Source organism: Amblyomma americanum, chromosome 11 (genome assembly GCF_052857255.1).
Source record: "Amblyomma americanum isolate KBUSLIRL-KWMA chromosome 11, ASM5285725v1, whole genome shotgun sequence".
Classification (NCBI taxonomy): domain Eukaryota; kingdom Metazoa; phylum Arthropoda; class Arachnida; order Ixodida; family Ixodidae; genus Amblyomma; species Amblyomma americanum.
The window spans coordinates 13,445,050-13,470,521 of NC_135507.1; the positions used below are offsets into that span (position 1 = coordinate 13,445,050).

The following is a 25,472-nucleotide window of genomic DNA, read 5'->3' on the forward strand; positions in this document are numbered from 1 at the left end:
GAAAATGGCTCAGTTACTGTTTCACATCTCGCTGGACACCCGAACCGCACCGTAAGAGAAGGGATAAAGCAGGGACTGAGAGAAGCGGGGGCGTAAAGGAGGGCTCCGGAATAATTTCGACCTCCTCGGGATCTTTAACGTGCAATGACATCCCACAGCACACGGGTGCCTTTGCGCCCCGCCTCCATATAAAGGCGGCCGCCGCGGTCGGGTTCGAATCCGGGAGCTCCGGCCAACGTCAGTGATTGCCAGCTCGTGGGAGACGCTGTAGCGGGTCGAAGTGACGTCATGCAGGTGGCACGCGTGTCTGCACTAACCAAAACCGAAACTAATGCTAAAAATTCAGTACTAATTACTTAGTCACGTTATGCTGTGACTTTTCGAGTTTATTTACACGGTTACTGCTCTTGTAAAGGCCTTTCAAAGGCAAAACATCGGCACATAAAAGCTTTGCACCCATACCATGTTAGAACTGTAATAGAAAAAATGCTGGTTATACACTTTCCTTGTTCTCGTTTGTATCCATCGCTTTCATTTTATCTTGTGTGCGTAAATGCTAAATAAAAGGGTTTTGCGAATTCTGTTATATGGCACTTATTTTGCAGAATCAAAAGAGGATTCTTCATCTTGGAGTAACAGGACCGGAAGGTGTAGTCTACAGTCAGCCTGAAGAGGTGAGTCGTGAGGACTTCGAAAATTGACGCGCCGCAAACGGTATTTTTTGTCTCTCAATGGTTGTCACAATTTGGGGTGCGCTTCCTCTCAGATAAGGGTGGACATAGCGTTATAGATGGAGAAGTGCCTTGCTGATCTATAGCGATCGAAAAGAAGAGCATCAGAGAGCATTGATGGCTATCATTCTACAGCAAAATGCACCTTAAAAGGATGTAAAAGCTTTTGGGGAAGCATGGAAGTCCCTATCGCTAGACCTTGACAATTACAATAACCTTCTTAGCCTATTACAGCCGTGGTATACAGCGTATGGTAACACCTTTAGCTGTATACTATACAACGTAATTTTTAAACATGATCTGATTAAACTCTTTGTGGTATGTGCACGCCAACTGACACCTTTGAGAATCATGAAATTTTTTTGCCCTATCTGCTGTTGGCGTTGCTTCTTCAGGCTGCGAAAACCCTAACTTCCATTGTGAAGTGAATACGGCATTGTTAGCAGGGATGAAAGCGCAGCGTAACAAAAGCTTGTTGCTACACCGCAAGTAAATTAACAGTTAAAATTTTGTTAACTGGCGGAAAACACAGCGCAAAAAATATGTGGACGCACCAACTAGCCCAGACAGAAGAATCGACTGTTGGGCGAGTTGGTGCACGACTGTCAGGTACAAGGCGCACTGTCCTGTCCACTTTTGCGCCTTGTACCTTCTAGCCCACACAAAAGTGCTAAAATTTTGCGTCGTCAGTTTATCACGATTTCACTGGAACGGCAAACATTCATGAAGTTGCGTGAAATGGGCTGTGCGTGCGCAGAAGTTACTTTCTTTCATCTATGTGTTGTCCATTTGAACAAGGTGGAAGCCGAGGCCACTCTGCGGGCGATCGTCATGGCCAATCAGGTGGCGACGCCGCTCCTTGTTTCACCCGTGATGAGCAAGTCTGCGGCAGAGATGATCGTGCAGAAACGCAACGACGGTAAGTTAAACAACAACAACAACAACGACAACAACAACAACAACAACAACAACAACAACAACAACAACAACAACAACAACAACAACAACAACAACAACAACAACAACATGTCTAGAGTTTACACTTAATTCCTTTCGAATGGGCGGGCTTTGCTTTAGAGTGAAAAAGACACTATTTAAAGCCGCATGAATGAAAAGGAGGGATGTCTTGTTTGTGTCAAGCACTGTTTTGCAAGAAAAAAAAAACAGCTTGAACATCAAAAGGATGTGCCAGTTGCTTTGACGTAGCGAACTTTGTCTCACTAAATGAAATCAACAGCTAATGTGTATTTACGTTTGCAGGCTCATGACTTGCTTGGCTTTGTGTTTTGGTTCAGCCGTTTCCAGACTGCATTACAAAATGTCGTTCTTCACTTCTCCCCGCGCTGTACAGGGTGTGTCGTGTTTGGCCAGCCAACAGCTGCCAGCCTGGGCACGGACGGGAGTCACTACTTCAACAAGTGTTGGAGCCACGCTGCCAACCACGTGACTTCGCCCCCGCTGAACCCTGACCCCTCAACACCGGGTCGCCTCATGGACCTGCTTGGATGGTATGAGCCAGACTTGGCTATGGTACACGAACAAACCGTGAAGAGCACCGAATAGCGAGGCCATTTTCTTTCTTCGCTAGCATAGCGCAATTTCTTTAGTACAATGGGCTGGGGTTTAATGAAACTCGCCTAACTGGAATTTCCGGTTTATTCGAACTTACACTTTTATCCCATCAATATCAGCTGTATTTAAAGGTCCTGTTAATTCGAACTAGACATAATTGGAACACATTTAATTCCCCATGAGTTGACATTAGGGAGAGCATGCGTGCATGGGGTCGTTTGATGGCACACTATACATGCTGAGGTACTGCTGAAATCAAAAATACTTCTGTACACCAACACATGATACATGCGAAAATAAGTTAAGTTCACGTTTGTGTACTGTAAGTCAGCACCTTAAAAGGACACTGAGGGGAAGTCCACTCAGATATTGTCTTCAGTAATAATAATCTCTCTCTGGCTCCTTAGGGGCATGTTGATGTTTGTCCAAGCCGTTAAATTGCATTTAGAAAATCTTCCTGTCACTCAATTTAAACATGTGGCATCTGAATCGAAAAGGACTCTGTGTATGATCACGGTTTTGAAGTGAATGGTGGTTCAGCATAGCCGCTGGGATATGCGAAAAATTCGGTGTCGACGTACGCAGCTTACTTTCGAAATCTGCCGGGTGATGGCGACACATGTATTTCGTTTTCTGATCTTTTCTGGCTTACAAAAATACGTTTTCGCTGAGATTGTTCGCGGCGATTAGAACGTCATACCCTATCGATAGAGGCAGACCAATTTGTTGTCCTCGGTGATCCTTTAAAGCTGTAATTTAAAGGTTGCGAAAGGCTAGTGTATATGTGTAAGGGGTATCCACGTGGAGTCATGGCCGCCATTTTGTTGTCCAGGGTGTCAGTAGCGCCAGCCGGAGCAGGAGGCTATAATCTCATTACATACGCTCGCAGCCTTTCGCAGTGCTTCACAGGCAACAAAATGGCGGTCGTTGTGACGTCGGTGAATACTCCCTATACTATTCGCGCACGACCTTGTGGAAAACTAGAGAAACTGCGTTGGTGCGATACCCACCCGAGGATAAATAAAACGCACATTCAAAGCTGGCAATAGATCTCGCATGATTATAAACTGAATGTGGCTGCTAAGTCCATGAACACTGCACCAAAACAAAAATGCATGCGCAACAGTGATAAAATTTAAACTAATGTTTTTTTTTCTTTTGCCCAGTGGTGATCTCCACGTTACTGGCTCCCAGCACTGCACCTTCACCACAGCGCAGAGGGCAGCCGGAGCCAACGACTTCACGAAGATTCCGCACGGAGTCAATGGCGTTGAAGAGAGGATGCTAATCATCTGGGAGAAAGGAGTGGTGAGTGGGTGCAGTGTGTTCTTGTGATTTGACATGCTGGTGTAAAACAGAAACACAACTGCGTGTTAAATTACAAAATGGACGCAAGGAAGTGAACCGCACGCGTTTCTTCGCTTATGCTTGATCTCTTCACGCCGAGCACCTTGCTCTACCTTAGCGAACGCTTGCTTACATCAAGCAAAAAGTAATTAACTCATTAACATCCGCCTGAGACCAGCCACATGGCTACAGAGTAAAGCTAACATCTCTCTAAGCAATTTCACAGTCGAAAATTTGTACTCGTGTTGGGCTCGAACCCAGAACAGCCGCCTGTCTGGACAGCCGCTCTACCAACTCAGCGAACGAGGAAAAATATCAGGCGGCAAGGTTTTCCTCAGTTGCGAAGTTTCTGAGAAAGCTGTTAGCTCACCTTTGTAACCGCAGGGCTGCGCTCACGGGTATGTTGTCGGGTGCTTCATGTTAATAGGTTAATGTTGAATACGGAAGAAGTACGGTAATGCGCTCCCAGTTCGTACGCTCAAAATGTTGAGCAAAAAAAAGTCCCTTAAAGCTGCACTGTTTTATCGTCAGATGATAGGATTACCCAGAAAGTACGTTCATAATATGTCAAATGTCTAAAGTATGATACGTTTAGATACCAATAGATGGTGCGCCAACATACGAGCTGGCCGAACCTCGGTGCGCGCGACGTAAGCGAAATCGTAGCGACAGTCAATCGTTAGGGTGACTTCTTGATGCCCCCCCCCCCCCCCCCCCAAGCATCCTCTCCCCTCTCTCCTAAAAAAAAAGCGGCTACAATTCCAAAGTGGCTTTTTCGCAATGCATATAGCAGAATGGCGAAGCAGTATAAGATGACGTTGACAGTGAAGAAGTCTTCTTTACTTGCGCCCTCGCCGTTCGCCGGGCTTGAGTTTCTTTCGCACTAGGATGCGTATAGAAGTCTACAAGCAGAGAAAAGCTGTTCACACTTTGTGCCAGCCAACAAGCGTTAACAAGCTTTTTAGTAATCTAATAGGGCTTTTTGGCGGGCTAGTTTGTTCGTGAAGTCAAGTGAAGGAAGCAGCGCAAAAGACAGGGACGTGACATGACTGTGCAGCGTGTCACGTCCTTGTCTTTTGCGATGTTTTCTTTACTTTACTTTTCAGGAAGTTGAAATGTCTTGAAGTGTTCTTGTATTTCATTCTCGAGTCACTTTTTTTAAATACCTAGTGGTCAGTATGATACCTTTTCTCGTGTAATACGATTCCCCAGGACTTTAGCAAAATGTATCGGCTAAGTTCTACTGTAATTGTGTGAATGAGTGATTAGGACCTCGAGGACCGGTCCTTATTCTCGTAAATTTTCAGATGACTGGCAAGATGGATGCCTGCCGCTTCGTTGCCGTGACGAGCACGAATGCCGCCAAGCTGTTCAACATTTATCCCAAGAAGGTAAACTCCTTGTGTTACTCTCCATTTGTTTGCCTTCCCGAAGGCAACACGTACGTAACATGCTATGATCTGTTTGCAAAAATGTGCCATTTGCGAAGCTAGCAATCAGCTTGTGACAGTTGGGATAGATCTTCTTTCTTACCCATTTCAACAAGGCATATGTGAAGGACACATCCTGCCGCATGGTCTTTGGTGACTTGAAGGGCACAACGAATGACGGAGGTTTTAGGATGCCAGTGCGCCTTAAAAAACGTCTGGCCTTTCACCAATTTATTTTTGCCTTTTTTGTTGATATGAGGTCAAGCCCTATATAGTTGTTTTACGTTGATAACGCCGTATATGACACATGCTGCAAAGGGTATAAAACTGCCATGTCAAAAGTATGTTATAGGGCATGGGACTACCGGTTTAATTAAAAAAACATTGGTGCTGCATTCCAGCCAAAGTGGCATGCAAATTGTCGCTGTATATAACAGTATAAAATAGCTCAGTAGGTAGAGCACCGTGCGCGCAATTCGGAAATCATGGGTTCAGATCCCACCCGCGTCATGGGGTTGTTTTTATTCTGCTTTTTACGCATTTATTTTTCAGCCATAAAATGGTTACGCTGTTCCCGTTGATCAACGTCATAAATTTAAAAAAAACATAGAAATATACTATGTTTTCCTTGGCCTCTGTGATTGTTGACTTCCTTCATACATATGTCACAACGAGTCTCTAATTTCCCAACTGTTGTCGGCTCCTATGTACAAGGTTAGTCTCAAAGATATTCTTAATATTAGTCTGTGGGTGGCTGCTCGGACCTAATTAATTGAATTAATTTAATTAAAACTGCCCCATCTAATGTAGAGGTGAAGCATTACTTAGCTGCGTTATCTTAGACCATGCAATAAGGCAGAGTCACCACTACCATGAACTAGACAGCAGAGATTCACAAAGGGTGTTCCTGTGAAGAAGGGTATTAGTTCTTCTGAGCCTATTATGCATGCACGTTTGCACATTTTATTGGCTAGTATATGCTTGTTTTACATCCATCAATACTTTAAGCGTTACATTTTCGGTTTCTAAATACTTTAAGCATTACGTCGTTGCTCAGCACCACCGAGCAACGTCGCACAGCCACTGAATGCGCATCTTCGCTTTCAAAATGATCAAGCAGCTGCTGATTTTCCCAGGGGCGCATCCAAGCTGGCTCGGATGCGGACATCGTCATTTGGGATCCAAAGAAGCTAACGACAATCTCCAAGAACTCCCACTGCTCCACGGTCGACTTCAACATCTTCGAAGGCATGCATGTTCGCGGCGGACCGCAGTACGTGCTCTCTGGAGGACACGTGGTCTTGGACAACGGTCAAGTGAGTCCTATGGAGGATGCAGAGCGTTACAGGTCGACATAAAGTAATTGGATGCGTACTAAGCGTTAAGTTATTGCCTAGAGGAAAAAGCAGAGGACTCGGTACCCTGCATAACAACGTTCGCAGCAAGAGATGCGGTAAGGGTTAAGTCTATCCTTGTATTGCCGATGCCTGTAAGGAATAACATGGATAGGAATACCAGCTATCACTTTCTCCTGATACAGATGCATTAAATAGCTGTACATCTTGGTAGATCATGAAAGGAGGATTGGATAAGACGACACCGACAGATGTTATTAAAATTAAAAATTAAATTAAAATTAAAATTAAAGTCTGCCGGAATGGCACGGCAGACGCATTTTTTTCTATTCACGTTTTTGCTATCTTTAAAAGCGTTCCCCATTGGTCTTCTAAGGCATGCCTAACCGTTCGATGAGATCGATGGAAACGCTCTAAAAGAAAGATTTTGCTACATATCAGAATAATGGACAATTGCCTTCAATATTTACACAGCAGTGTCTTGCAATTTTCTAGTTTTCAAAATTTTTGTATGGCTTGTAAATATCTCTATCTCCCATATGGAGCCTCGTGAGGTCAGCCTTCAAGTGTAAGCATTTGTTACTAAACTAGTAGCAGAAACGAGGCAACATTAGCGCAATTATAAAAACGCGCTCGTGCACTGGAACTAAGAAATTACATATCCATCTCTTGCAGTGCCGAAACTGTTTTAGACGGCTTGCATGACTGCCATCATATCAATACCGTTTCTCATGGATCTGCTTCACAGCCCAATACTGGTAAAATATAAATGAAAATTGGTTTCTGAAGATTTCTGAGGACAGGAAATGGCGCAGTAACTGTCTCACATATCTCGGTGGACACTCGAACCGCGTCATAAGGGAAGGGATAAAAGAGAGAGAGAGAGAAGAAAGGCAGAATATGTGCCGTAGCGGGGCTCCGGAATAATTTTGACTACCTGGGGATCTTCAACGTTCACTGACATCGCGCAGCACACGGGCGCCTTTTGCGTTTCGCCTCCATCGAAACGCGGCCGCCGCGGTCGGGTGAGTGAAAGAAGCCATGCAGGTTTGTACGACACTGAGTGCAGAGAAAAAGCAATGAATTTTCAGCTAATGCATGCATCCGGGACCTGAAAACCACACGCTGTACGCATTTGTACGTGGTTTTGTGGCGCTTACGGCGTCCTCCCAGGAACAGTACATCTGTGGTAAGAGGAAGGTAAACGGCCCCACTGCTCCAGAGCCATGTGATCATGATTTGAGCGCTGAAAACGAAGCATTGCAGGGTGCACGTACGTGCTAGCCAATAGGAGAGCGCCGTTTGTAGTCACGTGGTCTTGGTGCGCAGTCTGCGTTCCTGGGAGCGGGATCTCTGGCCGGAGGGACGGGCGGCACGCCCTTGCTCCTGACGACGCTCTTTATGGTCACTCCTTTGCTCCGAGTTTGAGCTGAAGGTTGCAGGAGAGCTTTCTCTCCTTTATTTTTTTTTACAGCGAAATCTGTTATGTGGATCCCGCCCCGGTGGATTCAGAACCATACCTAGCAATTCTGGACAAAAGCTTTTTCTGAGCGGTAAACCGTTTATGAACGCAATTGTTTGATATAAAGAAAGATTTCACTATAACAATCATAATATGTGCAGATCACCCGACGGCAGACTTGCATTTTTTTTCTATTCACGTTTCTGCCATCTTCAAAAGCGTTGCCCATTAGTTTTCTAAGTCATGCGTAGCTGTTCGATGAGATCTATGGAAACGCTCTAAAAGAAAGATTTTTTACATGTCAGAATAATGGATCATTGCCTTAAATATTTACACGGCAGTGACTTACAATTTTTCAATTTTCAAAATTTTTGCCCGGAAAAGCTGAACAATTAAACCATCAGCATTATAAAACGTCAGCAACCGGCCACTGATTAAATGACTTTCATATATCGCCACGTGACCCTGCACCCGTTGTGATAACCAAGGCTGGTACAAAGTTTGTAGGCCTAAGATTTGGCTGTAGGCTTTAGCCAGTAGCAAAAAAAAAAACAGGCAGAAGCTAAGCAAAAGCTTTTGCTTAATTTAGCGCGCGTTCTGCAGCAGAGCGTAAACACTTGGATTATTTTTTCTCAGCGTTTTCTTTGCACGAGCTGCGCTCAACCTTTATAACTGCTTTTTCTTCTTTGCAGTTGAAAGTGAGCCAAGGATCCGGACGCTTCGTTGGCCTGCCGCCATTTTCGCCGCACACGTTCAGCGCTCTTTTCGAGCGGGAGCGGGTAAGTGCGCACCCGTTATTACGGGGCCAACATCATCCGGAAACCTTTGTGTTCGAAATTCACGTTGCTAAAGTGGGTAGGTCCGGATGGCCACTGTGCAGCTACATCATCCCTAAGGAGAAATAGCGCTTCAAGGATGAAATTTACCGGCCGAAAGCAGCAGTGCTGGCCTCGTGTGTAGCAGCATTTCAAAAAAATTGGCGGTGGTTTAGGTTTGGTTAAACCTGGAGTGAGGTGATAGCTACAGCTGGCCGAGTGGAACTTCGTCACGTGACCAACCACGTGACGAACCACGTGACCAACCACGTGACGAATCACGTGATCAGCCACGGCGCCGGCAGCTGCTCCGCATCACGTGACAAACCACGTGACAGCGTGGTGGCGCACCCACAGGGTGGCAGCGCAGCCACGGGGTGGCGGCACCGCCACGCTGAAGGCTCGAAATGCTACCGTAATGTAGCTATCGCTACAAAAGCTCTTTCCTATGAAGGCGTGCGAACGCGACCACCCAGCTTTCGAGATTTCTTCAAACGTACTGTCGTTCTGATTATAGTGCTGCTTTTGAAAGTGGTGCCATCTTTGAAGGGTCGGTTTTAGACCCTTACGTCGGTGCACAGGGCATTAAGAATGAGAGAATTAAATACGATATATGCCTTAGTGTGCTTAAAATTATTACGGCACTGTAATTTATTGCAGCATTAAGTCTTTACCTTTATCTACGCGTATTCGATAAAACTAGTTCACGAAAAAGTGTTGAAAATAGCTGTAGCTTTGCTGTATTGGTTGAATATATTCTAACCGTTCTGTAACAGCCGGAAGGGCTAACACAATTTGAAAATTAAACTTACACGCATGCATTTTAAAAGACGTTATCAAGGTACTTTCGGAAGCAAAAGTTGTGTATGCCACTCGATCTTCCACTAAACTGCAGCGCAGCTGCAGGCCTTCGGCGTTTCAGATAAGCAACATAGCGACGAAACGAAACGAGGAAAATGACAGGCCTTCAGACAAAGAAAAAAAAGCGACCGCCGGTTGCTGCGCATGTGTGACGCGAAATCCTGCGACGGCTATTCGCACTGCTGAATGCGCCGTTCTCTGAGCCATTCAGTGGCGTCCCTTACATGCAGAGGCATGAACGGCGCTAGAACTAGTTCACGCAACTGGGCGCAGAGGACGCCACAGATCCGTGGTGTGGCGAGCAGTGCCATTTCTCATTGGTCTTGATTTCACCTTTTGGTTACGCCGACGACGTCGCTGAACCGGTATATGTGCTCTGAACATTTTCGCATGCAAAATGGGCCTCCTTTGGGCTAATTCGACTCCAGACGTATCCATGACGTGGCGATGTAGTGAAGTTTAGCCGAATTCAATTCAATTCAATTTATTTGGAATTTTTTACAAGAGCACAAAAAAATGCGAGGGCAAGCAAGAAAAAGCTGCTGGTTAGCAGCTTTACGAAGTTTGCTGCCCCTATATTTGACAGGTTGAAGGGTGTTAACATACAGTTTCTCATTGAAATAATTATAGATGTCTGGATTAAAGCAGAGAGGATCAGTTATACATATGTTGTAGACACACTCATTGGACACAATGAAGCTCACTATTCATAGGAGTACAGGGGGCATATTAAAAGCAATAAGACACGACTAATAGCACTATTGGACATGCATTGGTGCATATGTTACAAACTGCAATGCTACCCAAGCACTTGGCATATCATGTTACCATAATACACATCATAATAAACGCACCATGTTCATTTTACTGTAATCTCACAGCAAAAAAAAAATACAAACAAGGTTACGTAAGACTTAGTGCAATGCACCACTTTTTCTGCCGACCGTTATTCTGCCCCATGCAATCTAATCACCGCGCGCAGGCGAGCGATCGGCTGAAGGTGGACCGGGACGGCTACGAGGGCCCCGTGGGAGACATGCTGAACGGCGGGGACGCCTCGACGCCCTTCAAGAACCAGATGACGCCCATCAGAGCGCATGACAGCCCCCACAGCCCGGCCGAGTTCCACACTCACGGCCCCACCCGCAGCGGCGGTCGCAACCTCCAGGATTCGAGCTTCAACCTCTCGGGTAAGCAGTGATCCTGCTGGCCCGAACTGTCTTTCCAAGCTATGATCAAATGCCAGAGACGTCATTCGTGACATCACACTATTTCCTTAAAGGCACAACTTGAGGTGTTCCGTACGGGGCAGGTTACAATTTACGAGGACATTTTTTGAGACTAAGACGTTGTGGACTGGATGACCCGACCTGACTGGGTAAGCAGCGGCAACGGGAACAGTGACGACACAGGCAAGCCTCCAACATAAAATTGGCAATAGCGGATGTGTTGTCTGTCGTGTCTGTGTTCCCCTTTGGAGCTGCATACTCAATTTCCAGACGTATTCATAGAAGAACGACGTTCTAGAGGATCTGAGGAAACCAGAGCCAGCCTCACACCAAAACCCGATAAGTGTGTGCACCCGGCGTAGGTAAAGGCATACGGAAACTAAATTCTGAGAGATGTGGCAGCGAATGGCACTAGGTGGAGGAGGAGAAGCTGAGGTTGACCAGAGCTGGTTGCTCATCCACTGCATTTAAAAGCCACGTGTCGACGTCCTGAACTCTCGCCGGTCCAACGTTCGGAGGTTGGCAGTCGTTCACGTGCATTCAGTCGAACCTCTCAGCTCTTGCTCGCTGCGCCAACCCCTCAGCCCGAGTGGAGCAGCTTAAGGTCCCGTGACTTATAAATATAAAGTTGAGTGGTCGTGCATGTGCTCCGCAGCCACACGATTTTTGGGTGAGGCGCGTAGAAATTTATGATGGCAGGAGAAGACCTCTGCTATGCCCCGGGTATGGCTGAACTGTTGGATCCGCCTTACGAGCCCCCTTCACTTTTTTTTTTCGCAGGAGCACAGTTTGACGACGGCCAAGGCACGAGGGTCGGCATTCGCATCCACAACCCGCCAGGCGGAAGGTCCAGCGGCATCTGGTAGATTCCTGACAGAAAAAGAACTGCCAGTGCCGGACGTTAGCAGCGTCGAGTCCTTGTGATCCCCGTCCCTCTGTTTTTTTTTCTTCTGTTTAACTCTAATCTAACTGCCACGCACTACGAGACTAGCTTCCGCTGCCACAGGATTGATATAGCTCTATGTCTACGAGAAAGCAGCAAAAGCCCCGTTTGCTAAAGTTCTGTAAGCACGCCTGTCTGAACAGAGTAGAATGGCAGATCCTGGTACTGTCCATGGAGCCTTGGATTCGATCGCTATGATTATGCAAATGTGACAAATTGGGACCTTACGCCAGGAGTGAAAACTGTCGTAGTATTCGAAAGAAAAGTTCACCAGGTTTAAGGCGCCTTAGAAGAACTCTTGACAGGTGGAGCTCACTGTCCACAATTGTCATATTTATCCAGACACTTTGGCAAAAACAATGAGGCAGTTCTTGAAAGAAGGCGGGCAAGTTAATTTGAATAATCAAGCAACCGTTTACTGTCCAGGCTCCACTTTTCGAAGTAACAGGACGTGTTTTGGTGCCAAATAAACGAACAACTTCTCTACATCGCACCCCAAGCTTTCTTTTCAAAGGTTGTGCATTCGCTGTTTCTGTAATGAAGCTAATATTGCCCTGAGGCTGGTTTTATTAAGTGTAGGCTGGTCATGACGCAGGTCTTTGTTGCCTGTAACATTTGTACTGTAGAGTGTGAAAGCGTACCTGAGTTTATAGATTTTTTTTTGTGACAACAAAAGCATAACATGCACATCTTTATGCATTTTATGTAACTAGACATGGTTGACACTAGCAGCTAAGGTGCATATCAGGCTGTAAATCTTTTAGGTCACTAGAGTGTTGTTATTCATTACCCCCCCCCCCCTTTTTTTTTTATTAAAAACTTTGTGCCATGGCTCAACTTATAAAGACCGGTATCTTGCAATGTCACTCACTGGGTTGAAGCCTCCGTGGCTGCAAATTCAAAAGAATAAAGCAGCAGGCCAGATCTGCGCTAATAGTGTAGTGCTGCCGCTGAGTTGCGGCACGAATGAATTCGCGGCTTTGATGGTTGCCTTTTGAGCCAATGCGCAATTTCTTTTAATGACAACCTCATCGACAGTGTGTTCATTTGGCAGATGTTAAGTTGCAAGTTTAGTGGAACGTGCGAGTGATGTGTGCCTGTTTTTTTCACAACCATGTATGTCGTGTGCGATTAAAGAAATATAAATGCACTTTGCCACGACGTTTACTCACTATCTCTCCGTGGCGGGGCTAAGCGAGCATTGTCACTACTCTCTCATGCGCAGTAATTTTGCTGAACGTTCCGCGCTTTCACCGTAAGGGCGCTCACAGCACTGCTCACATGACCGCCGATTTTCGTGCTATATTTTTTTTAATAAAACTGTCAATGCGGCAATTTCTACCAACGAGCAGGTGTACAACAGGCCGGAAAATTTTCCTTGTGCCTTCAACACCCGACGAAGTGGTAGCTACGGTCATATCGCAGTTATGACTCGTCAATGACATAGGCTATAGTGAGAGTGAAGCTACTGCACTCTTGCGAGTCGTGTTCTTTAATGTATCGCGTCATACAGCGATGCCATTTGAATGTGAAGTCTATTAGATAGTGCACTCTCACAGGCGCCTTATAAAGATTCCATTACATGAGTCGGGTGTTCGGTGGCACCTTGTGTAAAGCATGCTCAAGAATGCACCCAGGTGTTCCTGAGAGAGGGTGCTAGCTCGCCTCCGGTGCCTTCCCGCGGGACTGTAGCAGCTTCGTGGGCGCCATTGTGCAGTAGCGGCTGCCGCAGTGATAAAATGGCAGGTGACGACATTCAGCAGCGTCTAGGCTCATAACACCTTGGGTAGAAGACGCGTGCCATTACAAGCGCACATTTTGTAACTAATGCTGGGCTTAAAGCCAGGAGGCAGAATTACGCTCGGCTCCTTTGTCTCTGCAATAAGGTGTTTGTCTGGGCTAGTCGGTACATGGTACTAAATGAAGGCACAGCGCACGTGCGCTGTGCCTTCATTTAGTTTCTTTGTCTCCTTCGCGCTATGAACAAGCGCCCGCACTCTCCTCGTCAGTGCGGATGAAAAACGGGGTAAAAATGGTTGTGGTTTAGCTCTGGTTAAACCTGGAGCGACGCGATAGTGACATCTGGCCGAGTGGAACTCGCTCAGTCGAATTGCTAAGTCAGTCTTTCGCCGCGCCGTTTCGCTGGGCGTTCATCTTCGTCCCATGCCCTTGACACGGCGCATACTCACAGCGGTTGCAGCTCGGTTTCGCCGGCCAACCACGCGACCAGCCACGTGGCTGGTCACATGACCACGTGAGCAACTACGTGATCAGGGGTAGCCACACTGAAGGCTCGGGGAGGTGGCGTAGTGTAGCTATCGCTACACAAGTTCAGGCTGCCAGCGTGCTCACGAACTGCGCCATTCGCCCCACTGGGGCCCCGAGTGTGGGCCTGGGGGCGACGTCGGCCCTTAGATGGCTCCCTGGCCGCTGGAGACTCCGGCCACTGTTCCCACACTCTTAACAGGAATACACCTATATGGGAGTCAATAGTGTGTACGCTGTCCTCCAGCGCACTTCATTTCATGAAAAAGGATTTATCCAGGACAACAAAAATTTCACGCCACGATACGTCACAAATTGTGATCGATATGAGAAAGGTCCCTTAAAGAGGACTTCAGCGACCAAAAATGATCATGCGCACTCCTTGAGTTGCTTAAGATTAGCTGTATAATAAATGATAACGAATTATTCTCCATTCGGCATGGATTAACATGTACTGCGTATTTACACTTTGTGTACTGCGCAACAAAATTACGTAAGTTTCATACAGTAGCACTTCTGAAGCAAGCGAATACCACCTCTCATTTACACACTAAAGCAGCAGCCTTACAAATGATGCTGTGGCTCAAAGCTTGCTGCCTTCCTCATAGACACGCCAACATTAAGCTGCTCATCATTTTTGTTTCACGCGTACTGGCGTTCTTCTGACTTGCGCGCTTCCTTTTAATTATGTTAATTTTGTTGCATATCATTTGCAAGTTTGCTACAATTCCCGGACGTACGCCCCGTTATATAAGGAATGACGATATCGCCCTGATGCCCGCATACGCAGTAAGCCAAATAAATGAAGCTGCCCGCATAGTCCGGACAAAGGTACTGCTACGAATCTTTGCACTATCTGTTCACGCTCAAAGACGCCGGCATGCCGCTTCCTCATTTGCGCTTGGCGCGACGAAAGTTGTCTGTTAATGATCGCAGCCACGAGGAACTGCTTACACTGTGTTGCAGATTGCCGTAGTTCGATTGGCTGTTTATCTGGATGGCTCCTTCCCACCATTAAACTGAGCGCAGCCGAGAGCGGCAGGCATTCTGTTCGACGACCGCCGAGTGCGCTTGTTATCAGCGCCGCCAAGTCATTGGGTTCTGTGGGGGCGCAAGTCATTCCAATAAAGAGTTTCTTTTCGAAGCCTTGTTGCTGTCTGCCGAACTGCGTCGCTGCATCGTGAGAATACTTGAAGAACGGGCGTTGCGATCACACGTAGTACGTATCCCTGCACCAACATGTACGCGAGGACACGTTCCACGTTCGGAAGCGGTCGCCCCGAAAACTGCAGGTGCAGCTGCAGCAGCTGCGGCACCGTCTGCGGGTGGTGCTTTACTTCCTGGACGCCGAGTATCGACGGCAGCGCCTTCTGCGGCGAGAGACCAGTGCCGACCGACGCGGGAGAGTTTGTGGGCCTTGTCGCCGGTTCCTGCACGCAGCGAACATCCGGTGAGGTATTTACAAAACGCGGCTGGTACAGCGTGCGGCTTTAGCGCCGCCAAAAGTGACAAGAGACAAGTCATGTCTGCGCGCTTCAAACCCATTACTAAACGTAGCCATGGAGCTGGGGACAGCATGTAAAAATCGAGTTGCTAGGGGACAACCATATGAAAAAAGTGATGTGAGAGAAAAAGTCCTGGAGATGTGCCGAATTTCGCTTAATGGTACCGGGTCCTATTTGCAAAATAACGTAGTACGTCAAATTAATGTCATTGATGTTGGGGTGCTGAAATTTCGACGCACAAGATGTTGCAGCGCATTATCGCTTGACAGAAAGCCGTAGTGCATATTAATGCCATAAAAATAGGCAGCGACAAGTAGTGCTGCGCTCAGTATAGCTTACAACGCGTCAAATGGGGAAGCAACTGAGGTTTCCGCGCAAACGCCCGATGTTAAAAAGCACGCGACTTCAACATTCAGTATACTTAGCTTGTATCGACTGCTAACTCCAACGATTATTAGCACCGTTGTGATTGCACTGCTTCAGAAGTTGAGCTACTATTACGTCTTGCGCAACGCACTTCATATTGAGTACGATAGCACGTGTTCGCCGGTGAAGACGCAGTTGGGCAGTATCTCCCGTGCAGGCGAGTTGACTCTCACACTTGAGTCAAACTCACTGCGGCACCAACACCTTCAAGTACGTGAAAGTTTCTCACGGACAGACTATTCTACATCCGAATACAGGACTAAGAGCATGGACCTTTCCTGCTCGGCACGAGGGGGACTCCACAAGGCGCGGTGCTGTCCCCTCAACTATTGAACATATCCATGATGCGCCTACCTGCCCTGCTGAATGCGATCGAAGGGGTCCAGCACGCGCTGTACGCCGGCGACATAACCCTCTGGGCTACGCAAGGGCGCCTAGAGGACATGGAGACCGGCCTGCAAACGGCCGCCAGCATAGTGGACCGCTCTGTGATCTGCAATGCTACCCGCAGAAATCGGAATTCGTGCATTTGCGCCCCTCGCGCACATGCTCGACACAAATCCATATCTCCTTGCAAAGCGGTCCCATTCACGAACCCAAGGAAATCAGAGTCCTCGGACTCTTCATACACAACCAGCGACGCTGCGACTGAACACTCGTCAAGATCTGGCAGGTGGGGGACCAGGAGGGCCGCATGGTCCGCCGGGTTTCCAACATGCGCGGTGGGTTACGATGCAAAGGCGCATTGCGGCTGGCGAACGCATTCGTGACCTGTCGAATCTTGTATTCGACTCCATACCTCCACCTGCGGAAACAGGAAGAGCATGCCCTTGAGGTCATCCTCCGCAAAATCACGAAATGAGCGCTGGACCTCCCGATCTCTACCTCTACCAGCCACCTCATGGCACTGGGGATGGTGAACACTTTCAGGGAGCTTCGGGAGGCCCACCTCAACACAACCAATACACTCGTCTCACAAAGACAGGGTCGGGTCGCCGCCTTCTAGCCCGTCTTCACACCCAGCACACCGACTTCACAGAGGAGAGATGCTGCCTTTCCGTACACTGGAGACGCGCCCTCCACATCCGGCCTCTCCCCACCAACATGTCCAAAGAGGACCATAATGGCAGGCGCCTGGCGCGGTCGGAACCCTTGCACCGCCATTTTGGGAGCAAACCAGGAGTCTTCTACGTGGACGCGTCCGGCCCGGACCCCAGGGGATGGTACACGGCCGCGGTCGTCCACGAGGGCAAAACAGCAGACGGCCTGACTTTCAAGGCCGAGAAAGCAATTCACGCAGAAGAGGGTGCCATCGCCCTAGCAGCCTCCGACCCTTCCTCCAAATACATAATATCCGACTCGCGAGGGGCTTGTCGAAACGTCGAGCAAGGGTGGGCTACTCGCCTGGTTTGTCGCATCTACCAAAATTGTAGCCGAGACTCGGATCCTGCGCACCGATATCTCATCCGACGCCGCTGCCTGGCCGCTCTCTCTCCGGGCATTTCCCACGGGACCCGACGCTGACCAGGACTCCGATTTCAATCCGGTTTACACTTTTAAGGAAATATGCGCTTATTACAAATCCACGCACCAAACTCTTCCCACCCCTTGTAAAGGGCTGGGGAAGGCCAACGAGTGGGTACTCCTGCGACTGCGCACTAACACGATGCTGTGCCCGGTGCTCACACTGTGGGGAGGAGTCTGATCCATACCACATGGTGTGGGCCTGCCAGCAGAACCCATCCATACCCCCTACCCCAAACCACACCTGAGAGGACTGGGATGCGACCCTGTCTGGCTGCTGCACCCTCGAGGCCCAAAGGGCCTTAACGGAGCGCGCCCGGGCTGCGGCAGCCGCCAATGGGGTGCCTGAATAGGCATCCCACATAGTGGTTGTAAGGGCGTGACCCTTCAGGTCACGACCCCCAACATCTATCTCTATGATTAATGATTTCACCACCACCACCCACTGTCAGAAGCTGTATATCAGCTGCGCAGAGCAGCCTCCCATCTCTCCTTATGTGCTGGCCTTTGCCAAGGGGGCTTGAGTTTATGCAGTTCAGAAAGATGTGAAATTTGGCTCTGGCGCTAGGAAGCAAGTGGCAGCGAGGAGAGGTTCACCGCGGGTTATAATTGAGAGAAGGAAAGGGGGTTGTGACTGTGGCCGTTCGAAGGCTGCGCCAGAAAGCTTGGTCTTTTTTTGGAAAATATTTATGCGGTGGAGGGTAGATTTGGCGGGAATTACAATAAAAGAGGATCAGGTCGTGATAGTTGAGAAGCCGATCCCTGCCACAGCGAGACAAGGGCAGGTCGCTCGCAGCCCGTTTGACGAGTACTCGGGCTTGGGTGTAAGCGGCCTTGTTGAAGGATGCTTGCTGTGGGCAGGGTGGAGGGGGGTATGATGCAAGGATGTTTGCATCCGGGGAGTGGATTTTGCGATTGGCATAGCTACTAACTGCTGTATTGGAATGTGAAATATAGTCATCGGAGGAGTGTGCGATAGCTAAGGCAATTACTGCCTTTTCCACTTCCAGACAATCTTGCCGCCTATACGTGTAAATGCACGCAGTCATTTTTTTTCGCGCCCCCTGCTCCCTTCCGGGTCTGCTTAACCGAGTTGGGAAGGTAGGGGTGCCTGCTATATCGGCATACATTAAACCTACTCTCTCTCATAATTTTTGCTTTAAAATGCGAGAGCATTACTTGCTTCATTAGTGGCCTGCACAGGGCCTATGGGCAGAACGTATCATCCGAGCGTGTCCTCAAGAACCGTAAGTCATCCATTGTAGGGGTAATTAATAGATGAGTTAAGTATATTTACGTAACTAGCATGCAATAAAAATTAAGTCACCCAAAATGGCTGATCAGTTGAGGAATTAATTGGGCGAAGCAATTATTCTGTTGAAATTTGAGCCGCCGCGGTGGCTGAGTGGTTATGGCGCTCGGCTGCTGGCCCGAAAGACGCGGGTTCGATCCCGCCTGCGGCGGTCGAATTTTGATGCAGGCGAAATTCAATAGAGGCCCGTGTACTGTGCGATGTCAGTGCACGTTAAAGAACCCCAGGTGGTCGAAATTCCCGGAGCTGTTCACTGCGGCGTCTCTCATAGCCCGAGTCGCTTTGGGACGCTAAAACCCCATAAACCAAACCTGTTGAAATTTGTTGTGAACGTATCGCGACTGCCACTGATCCGGATAAATTTTACAAACTGATGTCTGCTATTACTATCGCGTCTTAGCTTTTTGCGTTGTTTCATATCAATGCAGTGGGTATTTTTATTAATGATGATTCAAATTGTTTCACTTTAACGTTGTGGTTTCAAGGAAGTTGTATGGGTTGTAGTCAAGGGAATAATTTTTCACAGTTGGCTGCTCCGTTCAATTTTTGTCTATTTTGTTTAATTATTACTGATGTGTATTTTATTACAATATATAATATAACATTGCCTTTTCCCGTCTGTTTTTAAATTTGTTTTCGATCAATTACCTGTACCTGCCTATGTAATCGCCTCAGCCGTGGGGGCCTTTATAGAGGTATTTTTTAAATAAACAAAAAATCAGTAAATAAAAATAGATACTTCCCAAATTAGTCGGCAATTTTATCAAATCAATGATTTATGTATTAACTGAATTAGTTTCAATTACATGCAGTCAAATATACTGACATAATTAACTAGTTAATTACTCTACAACCTGATAAAGAAGTTAATCCAACTGATTCAATACCTAATTAATAATTGAATAAAATTTTAAATTAAGTTAGATTACATTCATTTTTTCATTTCATCGGTAAGAGTTCGTATCTGAGCTTCCAGTCTCCGCCTTAGGCATAAAGAAACAAAAACACAGCAGCATAATGGGCAACAGTAAGAGAAGTGCTTTCGCATCACTGTACATAAGCAGACAAGTGCGCCCCCGGAAATTTTTCCTTTATTACATGATTTATGTATCGCACGTGATTTCTGCAAAAACAGGCAACAAATAGCAAGAAGGAAAAACCAAAACAGCCCGCAGAACACAACGTAAACCACGTGTTACGAAAAAAAAAACGCACTGAAAAACTGAAGGCAAAGACTTCAACGACGCCGAGAACACGCAGAGAAACAAGTTGACAAACCGTGGCACCACAAGCGCGCACTTTCCAACCGGCAATGGTGTTTAAAGCCCGGACAGAAATTACGCTCGGCCCCTTTGTCTCTATCCACGCTGTGAACAATGGTGGGAACAAGTTCCTGCTCTCAAGCGACTTGCAAACAGCGTCAGAAATGCGGTGACGCGGGTGGAAGAGGAGGTGGGATTCGCTGGCCGCAGTCGGCGCTGACCTCTGGTGACTCTAAGTCGGCCGCTCCAGCGCTGCATAGCACTCGATGATGACCAAGCGAGGGTCGTCCGCGGAGCGCCTCGCATTCCGCACTACGTACGGCCTGCCATTCAGGCGAATCGCGTCCAACTCTACCCGTGGCATTCCCTGTTGTTGGGGGCGGCAACTGCGCAGCAGTGGCTGTTCGTGCTCTGACAGCAGGTCCTCCTGCAGTAGTGACTGTCGATACTGTTGTGGCGACAGTTCCTGTGGTGAAGCCGGTCTCTCCCGTCGTGACAGCGGTTCCTGCCGACTCAGCGGCGGTTCTCTTTGAGGCAACAGCTGTACGAAGCTGGCGTCCGTCGGTGTCCATCGCAATTCTGGCCTACGCCATGCCGAGTGAATTATGGTTGGCGGTCTTGGCGGAGATTGAGTGCCGTGAGTGCCGTAGGGACGACCCGAATAAAAGTTGTCCTCGGAAAGTACATTCCCGACCCTGGCGTGTGGGCCCCAGCTGAGGCTGTAGTTGTCACCTGGCCCTGCGGTGTGGAAGGGCGAGGCATAGTGAAGACAATGCGAGGTCTACGGAATATAAACAAATCAAAAGCAACAACAACCACACAACTTTTTTCGATGCGAAAAAGGTTGCGATAGCGAGCTAAGTATAGAGGCTCAAGATGCTTGATAGTATGGGATGGGATGTGATCGGATGGATGTTCAAGATGCATTATTTTATAAAAATCCTTTGTCGGCACATCCTATTTGCATTAATGAACTTTGCAGTTAAGGAATTGTTTTCAATTACTGGCTATCAATTAAACGTCCTCAATGGTTACGATTATCTATTGCAATTATGTTACCCATTTTCTTCCTTTTTACTCTTATTAATTAATCGCAGTTACTGTATTTATATCTCCTTTTACTCCAATCACATATTCGTTTTCAAATTTGACGCCAGGTCAGCTTTCCCATCTGCCTACTATATCACCGTCCAGCCTAACAAAATTTGGTTCTAACGCTTAATAACTGTATATCACTCAAACTTTTTCGCTTAATTATCACTCATGAAACACATTTCAGTTCGTTTGAAACTTTATTCAACTCCTTTGCCTATTTTCCCACCCTTTTGCCGTCCACGGTACTTTTCCCATCCACTCACTATATGGACGTCCACGCTATTTCGTCGGTTTTTCGACATTTTTGGCTCTAATTAACTATTCATCCTATCGACACATTTTTTTTCTCATCATCCTCACATCATGCTCTTTCGATTAAAACCATTCGTTTGATCCTACCTATTCTAAGAGCGCCACAACGTATGCGGATGCGTTTTGATGACATGACCTCGCTGATACAGCCAATTTATGCTTTAGCATTTATAACGTACAAAGCAACATACTGCATATTCCCCCTCAATAGCTTGTGCCATGAGATAAGCTTTATTTTCGAGCAACATACCGCACATTCACTCTCAAAAGCTTGCGCCACGAGATAAGCTTTATTTTCGGACAGTAACAATGTCAACATAAACGGCTCCTTTGAATACCTTTTCTTTCCTGACAACTGCGTTAGACTGGACAGCCTCAATAACGATGTGACACTAAGGTGACTGGCATGCTCAGAAGCACACAGACACTGAGTTTTTCATCACTTTCACTTCGAGACCACTGGCGTTCATCTCACGTACGCACTCTTTAATGATCTTTTTATTTTATACGATGGGAAATATACTGCTACAATCTTGGCACGTCACATTATAGGGTACGACGATATGACAGCTCACCACATGCTTTCCACAGCCTTCAAGCCGAATAATTAAAATTCGCGGCGTAGTATTGCCACAGATACATCCACACGGAAATGGGGCATTGTAAGGGTGCTTACAGCGGCGTCCGTATGGTGGCTGCATCTCTTGCTGAGCGTAGTCTTGCAACGATGGTACGTGCAGTGCGTAGAAACGTTCCGCGTTGCCATGAGGCCATCCCACAAACTGTCGCTGCGGTTGCAGCTGCGGCTGTGGCTGCGGCTGGTGCGGTTCTCTTGAACGGCCGACCACCGCCGGAAGCGCCGTCTGTGGAGACGTGGCCGTGCCGATCAGCGGTGGGGCGGTGCTGGGCCTTGCCGCTGGTTCCTGCACGCAGTGAGCAGACGATGGCACTCGGTAGGGAAGTTACAGAAGGTGGCCGATATGGATGCACGCATGGTTGAGCCCCTTTGAAACGAGGTGCCCGGTGGCAGTTGCCACCATGTTAATTCACTTTTTCTTTATATTCCTTAAACGGTGCTATAAATCGGTTCACGTATTTGTCATTTCGTTCAAATACATTTTTAATCCTACCCTTCTGACATTGTCACCTCTCTGCTTTTGCGCCAATGATCTTCTTAACGCCTTTTGCTAACTTTATTATGGATGGATAGGTGGATGGATCGATAAAGCTGAACCTTTTAAATCAGGCGATGGCTCAAGCCACCTAGCCATGACTTATGAAATTTTGGTCTTGTCTTGATTTTAGCATTATAATGCACAGCTTCAGCGCCGCCAGCGGCGACCAGAGACAACTCCCGACTGCGCGCTTCAACGCCACCGCTGAATGTCCCCCTGGCGCTCAGCATAGGGGGCAAATGATGAATGGGTTAGGGCAATGCCGTGTGGAACAGATGGAGGATGATAAGCTCCTGGTTTTCGGTGATTCTTGCTGTGCTCTCCTTGTTATATTAGAGTAACATACCGCAATATCAGTAACGTGATATAGTACCGGCACTGGGCTACTCGAAAAGTGCTTTGCACCCGTCGCTCAGAAAAAGGTTTCCAATGACCTTCATGACGAGTAGCGCACGAAATATGTTTTTTGAAAAGCATGTAGGTGATGCGATGAAGCGGTCACAAAGTGACAGCATACTAAACGCTGTAAATTCATCATTAATTTAAATTTCATGGGTGCACTTAAATCTGCTCAAGTGCGCTAATGCGAAAGCATTTCTCTTAATGAGGACGATTATGTTGCTGCGTGTTCGTTTATGTTTTTGCCGTTTTTAAGTCGTATTTTCGCTCTAACCTGGCCCAGTGGTTAAGTCGGTCTTATACTGAGTCGGAGTACCCCGGTTCGAACCCGAGCGCGGGGTCCGCGTTTCGGTGGAGGCGAAACGCAAAAAGGCGCCCGTGTGCTTTCTTCTTTTACTGCCTTCTTTATCCATTCTCATACGACGCGCTTCGGGTGTTCACCGAGATATGCGAAACAGTTACTGCCTGCTTTCCTTTCCTCAAAACAAATTTTCAATTTACCACATCCAAAGACGTGCGTCCCCCCGATACTAGAGCGTCTAGCAAGCACACCAAGGTACTAATTAATTAGTTTGTTGAATTAACGGATGAGATAAATCCACAAATTCAATTAGCTATGAATGTCTGAAAAAGCAATTCACTAATTGGACCAGTTAATGAATTCGGGTATTTAATTGCCAAATAACAATTCGGGTGAATTAATTGAATGTAACTGTGATTAATTCAGTAATCAACGAATTCATCGGTGCGATTAAATTACCGATTGATTTAACCTAATTATCTATTTCGACTAATTTGTAGAATAAATTAAAAGATTTGGCCAACTAATAATTTGTGCTAATTACAAGATTATTTAATCAACTATTTTAAAAATTACCACCATAACGTATGATTGACAGTTCGTGCGTGCACCCTCTGATGACACGCTCTGTCGACACGCTCAGATTACAGGTCCTGTACATGTCACTCATGAGACATCACTCATGAGACAAGAAATGCTTTCGCATTGAAATCCATATTGTCACCACTGTTAGCGTGCATGTGTCCATACACAACTTAGGGGCGGGTTTACTGATTGATTATTTCATTTGGTAGAATTCTCGTACCACGCGCGTGTTACGAAACTTCGACGACAGCGGGTGTAATTAAGCCCACAACATTGTTACACTCGACGGAAAACTCTTCTCTGGCTCCCAATTTTGCAGCCGACAAGTAAAACAAGAACATTAATCAATTTCGCAATGCACTCCGCGTAATTCGTTAACTGTAATACCAACTAGCCCGGAAAGATGTGAACAGATGCCGTGCGAAGTGCCTTGTCGATGGCACGTAATGAGGGACTGGTCCATACTTTGATGAAACCCTTGAGTTTTTCTGGCTGTTCAGCCGAGAATCACCATTATGAGTGAATAATATACCAAATTATACCAAATATACCAAATTAAGCCCTAAGACCATGGCTGTCTTAAGCACTCCGAGAATAAAAGCACGTTTTTCCAGCTTAAGCCACCCTCTTGCAGCGCTTCAATGTGAAGCCACGAATTTCTGACCACAAACCGATTTAGGCTGGGCAGGCTGAATGAGGAAACGTGCACACGTTTTTCAAGAAGAGTCTGCCGTCACGTTCGACAATGCGGTACAAAACGATATGCAAATGAACCAATTGAAGCCACGAGGCTACCGCATGCGTCTGGTTCTGCAAACGAGTCGTGAGATTCTGGCTTGCGCACAGTGAAAGAGTGAAGCGGTTTTCAGGGTGCCGATAGCACGTACCTGCACGGGTAAGGGACCTGGACAGTTGACCGTCGGAGTTTCTTTGAGGCCGGTGCACATGCCCACCGGTGTCGGCTCTGTACGAGCTGGAGCCGAGCTCGAGACGCCGGTGTCCCTGTACTGTGGCGTCGGCGACGGTGGATTAAAATCCGAGGGAGACGACTTCGGCGTCGCCTGCGTCGTCCGTGACAGCAGTACCGGCAGAGGCGAGCTTGAGGTACTCGTCTCTTCCTGGCTCTGCGATGAGACAATTGGCACCTGCGACGCTCCAGCCGTGGGCACCGATGACATTCTGATGTCTCTCGGAGGCTCCAAGTCCGGCGGTGTCCTCGCAGGGGAAGGCACCGGCCCCAGGTCGCTAGCGAAATTCAATGCTTCCGCTGTCTCATTTGGTCGGCCCTGCTCTTCTTTCTTGGGCATGATCCATTGGCGAGGTCTGTATTTAGGAAACCAGCAGGAGGAAAAAAAAAAGGTTGTGAGGAGTTCGGACGCAAAGAAGCCCGTGAAGAGGTGACCGGTCCTGTCGGACTTTAGCCACCACGTTTCAACAAAGATTCGAGGCGCCGTTAATCTAAGGCGCCTTTCTCGCGTCTGACAGACTCTCCTGCTGAAGCTATAGCTTGCAGCAAGGCACTTGGGAAGACCAAGGGGAGCACCTGAGTATAGCGGCGTTAAAAGG

General features: G+C 47.4%; 2 protein-coding genes and 1 non-coding gene across 6 annotated transcripts in view; 2 read left to right on the plus strand and 1 right to left on the minus strand.

Moving 5' to 3' along the window:
* The window catches only part of LOC144111461 (dihydropyrimidinase-related protein 2-like), a 77,306-nt gene extending 64,405 nt beyond the window's left edge, over positions 1–12,901 (plus strand). For all 4 annotated transcript variants that reach the window (XM_077644775.1, XM_077644776.1, XM_077644779.1 and 1 more), the window contains 9 exons: positions 606–674; positions 1,530–1,650; positions 2,083–2,239; positions 3,470–3,611; positions 4,958–5,041; positions 6,217–6,396; positions 8,590–8,676; positions 10,556–10,763; positions 11,583–12,901. In XM_077644775.1, coding sequence (XP_077500901.1) covers positions 606–674; positions 1,530–1,650; positions 2,083–2,239; positions 3,470–3,611; positions 4,958–5,041; positions 6,217–6,396; positions 8,590–8,676; positions 10,556–10,763; positions 11,583–11,668 — 1,134 coding nt within the window. In that variant the 3' untranslated portion in view covers positions 11,669–12,901. The remainder of the gene's footprint in view (positions 1–605; positions 675–1,529; positions 1,651–2,082; positions 2,240–3,469; positions 3,612–4,957; positions 5,042–6,216; positions 6,397–8,589; positions 8,677–10,555; positions 10,764–11,582) is intronic.
* A 5,955-nt stretch (positions 12,902–18,856) lies between these two features.
* On the plus strand, positions 18,857–18,928 carry TRNAS-GCU (transfer RNA serine (anticodon GCU)). The gene has a single exon. It is a non-coding gene; the product is annotated as a tRNA-Ser (tRNA).
* Positions 18,929–19,875: 947 nt separating this feature from the next.
* Positions 19,876–25,213, minus strand: LOC144110917 (uncharacterized). Its single transcript, XM_077643985.1, has 3 exons — positions 24,794–25,213; positions 22,123–22,369; positions 19,876–20,777 (listed from the first exon to the last, which is right to left on the minus strand). Exons 1-3 carry the CDS (start codon positions 25,211–25,213, stop codon positions 20,272–20,274), a joined length of 1,173 nt encoding a protein of 390 aa, XP_077500111.1. The 3' UTR covers positions 19,876–20,271.
* Between the last annotated feature and the right edge of the window lie 259 nt (positions 25,214–25,472).